This window comes from Diceros bicornis, chromosome 12 (genome assembly GCF_020826845.1).
Source record: "Diceros bicornis minor isolate mBicDic1 chromosome 12, mDicBic1.mat.cur, whole genome shotgun sequence".
Lineage (NCBI taxonomy): Eukaryota > Metazoa > Chordata > Mammalia > Perissodactyla > Rhinocerotidae > Diceros > Diceros bicornis.
In genome coordinates, this window is record NC_080751.1 from 28815601 (window position 1) to 28828509 (window position 12909).

The 12909-nt window shown below is 34.0% G+C and overlaps 1 protein-coding gene across 2 annotated transcripts in view; it reads right to left on the minus strand.

The window, feature by feature from the left end:
* The window catches only part of VRK2 (VRK serine/threonine kinase 2), a 108719-nt gene that overhangs the window by 64204 nt on the left and 31606 nt on the right, over positions 1-12909 (minus strand). For both annotated transcript variants that reach the window (XM_058551178.1, XM_058551177.1), the window contains exons 5-7: positions 12817-12904; positions 11093-11198; positions 9793-9885 (exon numbers count right to left, since the gene is read on the minus strand). In XM_058551178.1, coding sequence (XP_058407161.1) covers positions 9793-9885; positions 11093-11198; positions 12817-12904 — 287 coding nt within the window. The remainder of the gene's footprint in view (positions 1-9792; positions 9886-11092; positions 11199-12816; positions 12905-12909) is intronic.

A 12909-nucleotide genomic window follows, 5' to 3' on the forward strand; every position in this document is an offset into this window, starting at 1 on the left:
TTTCACTACTGCATATTTATCCAAAGAACATGAAATCAATAATTTGAAAAGATATATGTACCACTATGTTCACTGCAGCATTATTCACAATAGCCAAGATGTGGAAGCAACCCAAGTGTCCATCAACAGGTGAATGGATCAAGAAGATGTGGTATATATATATATAGCGGAATACTACTCAGCTATAAAAAAAGATGAAGTTGTGCCATTTGTGAAAACATGGATGGACACTGAGGTGTTATGGTGAGCGAAATGTCAGACAGAGAAAGGCAAATATCATATATGTGGAATATGTGGAAAATAAACAAATGCATAGATGAGGAGAATAGATTAGTGATTACCAGAGGAGAAGGGGGTGGGGGGAGGGCAAACGGGGTAAAGGGGCACATATGTATGGTGACAGACAAAAGCTGGATTGTTGGTGGTGAACACAATGCATTCTATACAGAAACTGAAATATAGTGATGTATACCTGAAATTTACACAATGTTGTCAGCCACAAGACTCCAATAAAATAATTTTTTAAAAAATTTAAAAATAAAAATAAATGAAATAGATCCCTAATTGAAGACAAAGAAAAAGAACAAAAAGATAAAATTAAAAGAGCAAAAGTAAAGACATAATAAAGGAAAATCAGAAATTAATGAGAGAAAAGAGAAAAACAATACATCTCATTAATAAATAAAAATCCAAGTTTATTGAGAAGTTGACAAAAATGGACGAACTACTAGCTACCTTCATCAAGACAGAAAAAAAGAGAAAGCAAAAATAAAAAATAACTCGAAGGAAACAACCATTGAAGTAGAAGAAATTTAAAAGTCATAAGAGACTACGATGCAGACCACCATAAAAATAAATTTGAAAAACTAGACAAATTGACCCGATTAGAGATAAAGAGCTTAAACAACCAATTTCCATAGGAAAAAATAGAGAGTTACAAGGAACTAACCCACAGAAAAGCAGCAGAACCAGATGGTTTCACATTCAAAAACCAAATGGTTCCAATATAATAGAAATAGTTCTAGACCACAGAAAATGAAGTAACACCTCCAAAATCTTTTTATGAAGCAAGTAGAATGTTGATACCTAAATCAGATCAAAATAGTACAAAAACAGAAAATTACAGACCAATATCACTTATAAATAACAATATGAAAATACTACATAAAATATTAGTGAACACACTTCAACATCATATTAAGTAAACAATATACCATACAAAGTGGGATTTATTCCTGGAAAGTAAAGTTGGTTCAATATTAAAGGCACATCAATATATTACAATATATTAATAGATCTGAGAAAAACATATGATTATTTCCATACATGCTAAATAAGCCTTTGACAAAATTCAATACCCATTCCCTAAAAGCAAAAAATCCATTCAAGAACATGGGAATTGGTGGTTATTTCCTTAATATGACTATAAAGACACACACACCCACACACACGCACATACACATATTCACACATATGTAGACACACCTTAGTCCTAAAGCCAGCATCACATTTAATGGGGTAATACTTCAGGCATTTCCACTAAGATCAGGAAGAGTCAAGAATGGTCATTACCTTCACTCTATTTACGATGTACTAGACAACGCAATTGGACAAATCAGAAATATAAGGACTGAAAGAAGGAAAACTATTATCTATTTGTATATGATATGACAGTTTCCTAAGAAAACTCTAGATAATCATTACTAAAACTACCTCAAACAAATTTAGTAAATTAATAAGATATAAAACGAATGCATAGAAATCAACATTGTTGTGTTGTGTTCATATACACAAACAATAATCACTCAGAAAATAAAATGGTAGAGTAAAACTGTGCTGACAATACCAACAAAAATGGTTTAATATTTAGGAATAAGCATAACAAGAAATGTGCAAAACTAATATTAAGGAAAGCTTTAAAACACTCCAGAATATAGAAATGTAAAACTGATGAAATACAAAACCATTCCTTGTTGTTGAATAGAATATCTAAACATCATAAAGATGTCAGGTCGTCCCCAAATTAATTTAAAAATTTAACAAAATTCCAATGAAAATGCCAGCAAGTATTTTTTTTAAATGAAGCTCGACAAAATTAGATAGAAAATGTGAATAGCTAGAATAATATTGAAAATCTACAAGCACTACCAGCCTAACTAGATATTAAAATATATTACAAAGCCATAGAAATTAATGCACTAGTATGGCAATGAAGCATAAACAGACAGACAAACCAGAAGGATTCAATAGAAAGTACAGAAATAAACTCAAGTACATATGGAAATTTAGTATATGATAAAGGTGGCATCTAATATCACTGAAGCATAGTTTTTTTTAATAAATAATGTTGGAAAAATTAGAAAACCATTTAGAAAAAAATAAATTGGGTCCATACCTCCTGTCATGTAAAATAACAACTTCTAAATGAATACAGGATTTAAATGTAAAAATGAAACCATACAATAAAATTCATATAAAACCTGTCTGTAGAACAAGGTTACTAACCATGACTCAATATCCATAGTAAATAAAAGATTTATAAATTTGACCACATTAAAAATTTTAAAAATTCACCTTCTACATGGCACTAAAACATCACAAGTATAAGCAAAGGACAAAAGGAAAATATTTGCAAGATATGTAACAGATGAAGGGCTAATATAATTCATATCTAAAGAACTCTTCAAAATTGAGGGAATAAAAACCAAAAAAATGATAGAAAAATGGGCAAAAGACATAAGCAGACAATTCATCAAAAAAATAAAAATAAAAATTTAAAACTGGCCCTTGTTGCTTTTGGCAATGAGGAAATATGATGGCTGGATTTACACTCCACTACATGCGGGAAACTGGATAAAATGAAAGATACCAATGTTTTTGGATATTAAACAGGCAGCACAAGACTGAGATCCTTGAGAAAATGTACAAAGATTAGGTGAGCCCCACAGATGCTCCAGCTTTCTGTCTGGTGACAACTCCAAGCTCAAGAACAGGAAGGGAAATCCTAACTGCAGTACAGCAATCCCACCGAGGAGATGGTGACTGAGTTCAGAGAGACTCCACAAGAGCCTGAAATTGCAGAGAGGAGTTCAGAAGAGAAGGGCCAGAAAAATCTGCATAGGGATCTCCTTGAGTCTTATCTGTAGGGTAAAAGGTGGAGCAAAGGACCCATGGGGAGCAGGAAGAAGAACAATTCCCAGGGTACACACAGAGCTGGGAGAAGTTTGAGTTCTGACCAACCAGAGTAGTAAGTCCTCACAGGGAATTCAACAGAACTCACAGAACTTCACAGCCTAGAGGTAGGAATAACCTATCCATAGAGTATAAGCTACTATAGACCTATCTTAACAAAGCTTAAAAACAAAGCTTCACAATGAACATATCGTCTCCAAGAAATTTAACTTAAATGAACAGATAAAAATAGATTAAAAGTAAGAGGATGGAAAAGATAGACACGCAAACACTAATTAAAAGAAAGGTGGTGTGGCTATATTAACGTCAGAAAAAGTAGATCTTCAGACGAGAAATATTACCAGAGAGAAAAACTCACATTTTATAATGGTAAAGGAGACAATAAAAATCCTACATGTGTACCAATAACAGAATTCCAATATACAAAAACAAAAACTGACGGGGGGGAAAAGGATAAACCCATAATTGTAATTGGACGGTTCTATACTCTTCTCAGTAGGGATATGGAAAATTTCAACAACTTGACCAACTGGGTCTGACAGACATTTATCACACACTCTATCCCCTAAACAGACAACAGAATACATATTCTCTTCAAGGGCTCATGAAATATTCAGCAATTTAGCCCATATATTCAGGCATTAAATAATTCTCAATAAACTTAAAAGTACTGAAATCATACAGAGCAGTTTTCTGACCACAACAGAATTAAATTAGGAATCAATAGCAGAGAGAAATTTGAAAACCTCCAAATATTTAGAAATTAATCAACATACTTCATAATAACCCAAGTATAAAAAAACAAATCACATTGGAAATTAGAAAATATACTGAAGTTAATAAAAATGAAAATAAAAGAAAAATGAGTATTAAAAAGATCATTCATTTACTAGTGAATTAGTGGCATCCAGTCAGAAGACTCAATATTGTTAAAATATTAATTACCTCAAATTAATCTATAGTTCAATACAATCTCAATTAAAATCCTATCACGTTTTCCGGTAGAAACTGACAAACTGATTCTAAAATATTATATATGGAATTGCAAAGCAGCCCTAATAGCCCTAATAATTTTTAAAAAAAGAACGAAGTTGGAAGACACACACTACCTAATTTCAAGACTATGAAGCTACAATAATCAAGAGAGTGTGATATTGACTGTATGATACTGGAAAAGAGAAATCCAAAAACAGACTCATTCATAGATGGTCAATTCATTTTGACAAAAGTGCCAAGGCAATTCACTGGGGAAAAGATACTCACCTCAACATATAGTGCTGGAACAACTACACATATTTATGCAAAAAAAAAAAAAAAATGAACCTTGACCCTTATCATGTACCAAATACAAATATTAACTTGAAATAGATCAGGAATCTAAATGTAAGAGTTCTATAAGACTTCTTGAAGAAAACTTATGAGGAAACATTTTGTGATCCTGGTTTAGGACAGAAGCAGCACAAATCATAAAAGGAAAAAGAAAATCATAAATTGGATCTCATCATAATTAAAAACATCTGCTTTTTGAACAACATTGATATGAGAATGAAAAGATAAGCTACAGATGCAGAAAATACCTGCAAACAAATACATAACAAAGGGCTCTTATCCTCAAAACATAAAGCTCTCTTAAAATAAGAAGAGAACCTGATTTAAAAACGGGTACATTCAGTTCACCAAAGAAGATAAATGAGTGGCAAATAAACACATGAAAGATGCCCAATATCATTAGTCATTAGAGATAACACAAAATAAAATCACTAGATATGACTACACATCTACTGTAATAGATAAAATTTTTAAAACTAATGAAACCAAGTGGTGGCAAGACGTGGAGCAACCGCAGCTATCACACATTGCTAGTGGGAACGCATGATGGTACAATCACTCTGGAAAACAGTTTAGCTGTTTCGTTTCAAGTTCAATACATACTTCCACATGATCCAGAAATTCCACTCCTAGTTATTTACCCAGAAAAAGTTAAGACATATACCTATACAAAAACCTGTATGCGAATGCTTATAGCAACTTTACTCTTAATTGCCAAAAAGTGGAAAAAACACAAATATGTATCAACAGGTAAAGAGATAAGAAATTGTAGTAGTTTTCAACGGCATACCACCTATTATTAAAGAGGAATGAACTACTAACGAACTACAGCATGGATAAATATCAAAAACATTACGCTAAGTGAAGGAAGCCAGACACAAAAGAGCACATACCCTATAATTCCACTTATATGACATTCCTAAAAATGCAAAAAAATAGGGGCAGAAATCATTGCCAGGGGATGGGGGTGAGAGAAGGGGACTGACTGCAGAGGGGAATGAGAGAACGTTGGAGGATGACAGAAATGTTCTATATCTTGATTGTAGTGATGGTTATATGATGTACATGTGTCAAAACACATCCAACTGTACATTTAAAAGGGTGAATTTTACTGTTTGTAAATTATACTTCAATAAACCTAAGCTTAGAAAAGTACGCAGACTTTTAAAGGCTTTTAATATATATTGCCAAATTGCCCTTCCATTAACCTAATTTCTTCTCCTACACCCATTTAACTTACATTTCCACTGGCATTCTACAAGTGCCTGACTGCACCCTCAGCAGCCTCAATATCATTGGATTATTATTTAGACTTTTCTTTTAAAGTTCTTTTAAAATGTCACCTCACTATTTTGATCTGCATATCCCTTAGTTTTTTTTTTTTTATAATTTTATTTATTTATTTATTTTTACCCCCAAAGCCCCAGTAGATAGTTGTATGTCATAGCTGCACATCCTTCTAGTTGTTGTACGTGGGACGCGGCCTCAGCATGGCCAGAGAAGTGGTGCGTCGGTGCGCGCCCGGGATCCGAACCCGGGCCACCAGCAGCGGAGCGCGGTCACTTAACCGCTAAGCCACAGGGCCGGCCCTATCCCTTAGTTTTTAACGATGGTGAACATTTCTTCATATATTTCTCAGACAGTGGTATTTCTTCTCTGTTCTGTCTGTTCATTCCTTTTAATCATTGTTTTAGGGAAGTATTTAAGTGTTTTCCTAATTAATTTTCTTAGAGCTTGCTATATATTCTCAAATATTTGTCATAAATATATTTCCTAGTTTCTCATTTGCCTTTCATTTTCTCAATTTTTTAAATATACAAACATCTTAAAATTTGAAATTTCTCAATATTTTCTAAGATTTTTCTTTTGTATTTTTATTTAGAAATTTCTTTCCTCACGTAGAATTCAGTTAGATACTCAACTATATTTTTTCTAATTTTTTGTAGACTAATTTTTTTAACTTTTTAAATCTCTGCTGTCTAGATATAGTGGCTACTAGCCACATGCGGTTATTTAAATTTAAATTAAAATTAAGCTTTTCCCCTAAGTTTTCTTCTAGTCTTATGGTTTCAGGTCTTACGATTAAGTCTTTAATCCATTTTGAGTTAATCTTTGTGTACCGTGTAAGATAGAGTTCAATTTCATTCTTTCCCATGTGCTGTCCAGTTTTCCCACCACCATTTATTGAAGAAACTATCCTTTCAGCATTGTATATTCTTGGCATCCTTGTCACAGATTAATTGATCGTATATGTGTGGGTTTATTTCTGGGCTCTCTATTCTGTTCTATTGGTCTGTGTCTGTTTTTATGCCAATAGCATACTGTTTTGATTACCATAGTATTGTAATATAGTTTGAAATCAGGAAGTGTGATGCCTCCAGCTTTGTTCTTCTTTCTCAAGATTGCTTTGGCTATTCAGGGTCTTTAGTGGTTCCATACAAATTTTAGGATTGTTTTTTTCTATTTCTATAAAAAAATGCCATTGGAATTTTGATAGGGATTGCATTGAATCTGTAGATTGCTTTGGGTAGTATGGATATTTTAACAATATCAATTCTTCCAATCCCCGAACACATGAATTTTTGCAATTAACACCAAAAGCACAGGCAACAAAACCAAAAATAAAAAAGTAGGACTATATCAAACTAAAAAGATTCTGCACATCAATGGAAACCATCAACAAAACAAGAAGGCAACCTACGGAATGGGAGAAAATATTGGCAAACCATATATCTGATAAGGGGTTAATATACAAAATATATAAGAACTCCATACAACTCACTAGCAAAAAGACAATTAATCCAATTAAAAAACGGGCAAAGAACCTGAATAGACATTTTTCCAATGAAGACATACAAATGCCCAACAGGGACATGAAAAGGTGCTCAACATCCCTAATCATCAGGGAAAAGAAGATCAAAACCACAAGATATCATCTCACACCTGTGAGGATGGCTATCATAAAAAACACAAGAGGTAAGTCTTGGTGAGGGTGTGGAGAAAAGAGAACCATTGTACGCTGTTGGCGGGAATGTAAATTGGTACGGTCATTATGGAAAACAGCATGGAGGTTCCTCAAAAAAATTAAAAATAGAACTACCATATGATCCAGCAATCCCACTTCTGGGTATATATCCAAAGAAAAAGAAATCATTACCTTGAAGAGATTTCTGCACTCCCATGTTACTGCAGCATTATTCATAGTAGCCAAGATATGTAAACAACCTAAGTGTCCACTGAGGGACGAATGGATTAAAAAAATGTGGAATATATATAGATAATGGAATATTATTCAGCCATAAGAAAGAATGAAATATGCCATTTACAACAACATGGATGAACCCAGAAGACATTACGCTAAGTGAAGACAGACAGACATAGGAAGACAAATACTGTAGGATCTCACTTATATGTGGTATGTAAAAAGTGAAACTTATAGAACCAGAGAGTAGAACAGTGGCTGCCAAGGGCTGGGGGGTAGAGGAAATGGGGAGATGTTGGTCAAAGGGTACAAATTTTTAGTTAGAAGTTGAATAAGTTCTGAGGATCATATGTACAGCATGGTGACTACAGTTAACAATGTTGTATATTTCAAATTTGCTAAAGCAGTAGATTTTAAGTGTTCTCACCACAAAACAAAACAAAAAAAGGTAACTATGTGAGATGATGCAACTTGATTATGGTAATCACTTCACAACGTATAGGTATATTAAATAAAACTTTGTACACCTTAAAAAAATCATGTTGTTCAACCTAAATATATGCAATTTTTATTTGTCAATCATACCTCAATAAATCTGGGGGAAAAAAGAAGGTGAAATTAAAAATTACTTAATAATTAATTAAAATTAAGTTAAATTTAAAATTCAGTTCCTCAGTCACACTAGCCGCATTCTTTTAAGACTATTTTTTAGAGTAGTTATAGATTCAATTTGAGTAAATTTGGAGCAATTTAGGTAAAACTGAGTGGAAACTACAGTGAATTCTTATATACCCACCGCCCCGCCCCCCGTCCCCCAATACAGCCTCCTCCACTATCAACATCCCATATCACAGTATTACATCTGTTACAATGGATGAACCTGCATTGACACATCATTATAACAAAAGTCTGTAGTTTACATTAGAGTTCACTTTCAGTGTTGAACAGTCAATGGGTTTTGACAAATTTGTAACAAATGTATAATGTATCCACCACTGTAGTATCATACACAACAGTTTCACTTACCTAAAAATCCTCTGTGCTCTGCCTATTCATCCCTCCCTTGCCTCTAACCCTTGGCAATCACTGATCTTTTTAGTGTCTCCACAGTTTTGCCTTTTCCAAAATGTTATATACAGATTTTGGAATTGTTGGAATTATGCTATGGAATTATTTTACTTATTAATATGCATTTAAGTTTCCTTTATGTCTTGTCATGTCTTGACTGGTCATTTCTTTTCAATGCTGAGTAATATTGCATCGTCTGGATATACTACAGTTTATTTATCCATTCACCTATTAAAGGACATCTTGGTTGCTTCAAGTTTTGGCAATTACAAATAAAGCTACTATAAACATCTGTGTGTAGGTTTTTGTGTGAATACAAGTTTTTAATTCCCTTGAGTAAATACCAAGGAGTGTAACTGCCAGATCATATGTTAAGAATATGTTGAGTTTTGTGAGAAAACAGCCAAACTGTCTTCCACAGTAGCCGTACCATTTTGCATTTCCCACCAGCAATGAATGAGAGCTCCTGTTGCGCCACATCCTCGCCTGCATTTGGGGTTGTACCACCCAAATTTCAAGTGCTTAATAGCCATATGTGCCTAATGGCTACCATACTGGACAGTAACATACAGAATATTTCCATCATCACAGAAAGTTCTACTGGACATGCTGCTCTGTTTAAAACTTAATTGTTTATACAGTAAAAGAGGAGCTAATGTGACAGCTTTTTATTTTTTTTCTCTGCATAAATCCATCCCTTCTCCCATTGGATTTTGATGGTTCTTTATTTATATTTGCTCAGAAGTTCAAATTCCTGATCAACCACTTCTTAACTATATGCCCATTAGCAAATTTTAACCCCTCTGAGTCTCAGTTTCCTCATCCTAATTACTTATTAATTTAGTGCATTAAATTAGATAAGCAAGGTAAGATAACTTACAACATTCATCATGTTAAGTGCTCATTTATAAACTCTTCTGGGTTAGGATTTTTTTTTTGAATGTCTCAATATGGTACTTTGAGGACCCTTACTGAAAGCAAAAGCTTAATACTATATTTACCCGATCTGGATTTTTGTAACCCAAAAGTAGATTCGCTGCTTTTATATCACCGTGAACATATTCATTTTCATGTATAAATTCCAGTACATCCAACTGTGAAAAGAAATATATGTTATACTGATGTCTATTTAGAACTCATGATCAATTTAAACATTTTGAATACAGAATAACATATTTTTCATATTAACAATGACAAAGTGACCTATTGCACAATTATGTATTTATCTGTGCTAAAATATCACCTATACTGATGATAGGTGGTTGCTCATGCTGGGAAAAAGGTTAATAAAATGATCCTCAAATATCAAGTGTTTTAACTGAACCTTTGATGGAAGGAAAACAAGATTCAATAATGCCTATGCTCCTCACAGCCCAGTGGCCAAATCACACTGTGTAGAGGAAAAACACAATAAAATTAGAGATCTACAGTGAAATAATCATGAAGCCCACTCAGCAATTCCTCACCCAAGCAGTACTATAAATCAAGTTTTGGAGATCCCAGAACAAAACACCATGTCCATGAGCACAGAAAAAGGCATTCTTCCTCTGTATAGCAACAGAAAATACCTTAGCTTCATCTTTGAAGCCCTTGAGCCTCACATGTTACCTACATCTAGTGTTCAATAAACATTTGCTGGCTGGCTAGATGGATGAATGGATGAATGGGAAAATTAATAAGTTCTATTTGCCACATTCCAACCTGGTATGAGTAGTTTCATTCTATTTAAAATGGCAAAAATAAAATGGAGCTTAGGCAAACCAAACACAAACAAGATAAGACAAATATGTGGTTATAAACAAAATGTGTGCATGGGTGCTATTAAGATTTCATTGCTTCTTATTTGGCAAAGTGTATATTATTCATTGCCATACTAATTACTGCCACCATCCCAAACTCATAATAAAAACTTTATAGTACCCCCATACCATCATATGTTTAGTATGGAAAATAATATATTTTGTCCTGGTTTGCATTGTTATAAATATAACTAACAGAAGAAAGGTTACTCTTATAGCAATGCAAGCTTGCTCTGATATGTGAAACAAAGCTGTCAGGAAAAAAACTCAGACTGTAGAACCAATGCCTAATTGAGTTTGTAGTGCCAAACACAGCACATTCTGTCACTTACAGAGCCCACTGTTATCAATTTCACTAAAATAGCCTCTACTCTCAATAAGTGACATTTCTAGGGCAATAATCCTTCATTCTCTGATAATTCCACAAAGGGCAACGATTTGTATATTGTAACAAGTAAATAATCTGAAAACGGAGCATGTGAAATAAGTCATTCCTTCTTACCATTCGGATACCTAGCTGCAGGACAGTTGACTTTTTAAAAGTACCATGCTGATCTGAGATCTTCTGTAAATCTATTCCTAGTCTTTCCATTACCATGAATCTGTAACTATAAGAAGGAGACATCAAAAACAGATCCTAAGATAGCGATGCTTGAAACCGTCTATTTATGAATTTGAAACAAGGAAAAATACCCCCAACCTAACAATGAAGAATGATGCACTCTGAACCATTAGAGAATGAGCGTGCATTAACAATCTTGCTGTTCTTTTGCAGAAAGATACTACACAGCATTTACTTTGCAGTTAGTCTTCTAGCAGAAGAGAATGCTGTGCTGAACCACTTGTGCCGTCTTAGATCATGAAAAGAGAACAGTCTTTCTAAATTAAATAGTCTTGAAGTTAATTCATTTTGACTCCATCACCTTCTTGCCACATGGGCTTGAACAAATTATTTGTCCATACAGAGAATTTTTTCTTGACCTTATAAAATCATACTTTCTCTATACATTTATAAACATGGTGTTTTTAAAATGCACGTCTTCCTTTTCTTTTTCTGTTTGGCACCTTTGCCCCTTCTTTTCTTCCCTTGACTTACGTACCCACATCAGCCCCTATTTTATATCCACGCATACACACACGAAGACAGACATACAGGAATCCTTGTCTTTGTTTTACAAAACTGTGATCGTATTATATGCGCTGTTCTGCATCTTACTTTTTTCAACAGTATCTCACTGAAATCCTTCCAAGTCAACTGGTATAGCTTGAATTGATTTCTTCAATGGGCTGCATAATATTACATGATATGTATGTACCATGATTTACGCAGCCAGTCAGTCCTCCATTGGCAGCCCTTTACTTTGTTTCAAGATTATTGTTTGTTCATTTTGTTTTTATTTACAGCATTTAAAGACCATTTGAGCAAAGCACTGATCTCAGAGCCTATTTTCTCACCTACGGGGAAAAAAAATATCATCTATCTTTAAAGGCTACTTAAAGGACAAAATGGGTACCTAAAAAATGACAGAATTTTTTCACTATTAATGAATTATTTATATGTGACGACTAGCCATATTTGGTGATTTTAAAAGTATTTCTTTAAATTCTTTGTTGTGCCTTTTCTCAAGAGATGGAGATTAATAAATTCTGGATAGACTTAGTGACTTGCTTCTAGCAAAGAAAATACAGTAGAAATGATGGGATATCACTTCTAAGATTAGATTATAAAAAGGCTGTGACTTTCGTCTTGGAGGCATGCTCTTGTGTATGTGTGCTCTCTTTCTCCCTCTCTCTGTCTTTCAATTACTTGCTCTAGAGGAAGCCAGCTGCCATGTCTTTATAATACTCAGGCAGCCTATGTCTCTATAGGCTCCTACATGGTGAGGAAGTGACGCCTGCCAACAATCACATGAATGAATTTAGATGCAGCTCTTCTTAGGCCTGCTAACAGCCACAGGAGTGACCTTGAAAGCAGGTGCTTCCCGAGTCGAGCCTTGATGTGACTGCAGCCCAACAGACAGCTGACTACTTCCTCATGAGAAGTCCTGAGCTAGAACCATCCAGGTAAGCCATTTATAGATAACTGACCAATGGAAACTAAGAAATACTAGTTTGTTGTTACAAGCCACTACATTTTAGGTAATTTGGTCTATAGCAACAGATAACTAGTAGACCACAAAAGAAATAGTTATAGGACAATATTTGATTATTATAAATCCATTTTACCTTCTTCCCTTGAATTCAGTAAGACCAGATCCATAAAACAGAGGAATTCCTAAATAATCAAGTTGTTTCAGTTCTATCCATTTTTTGACTGCA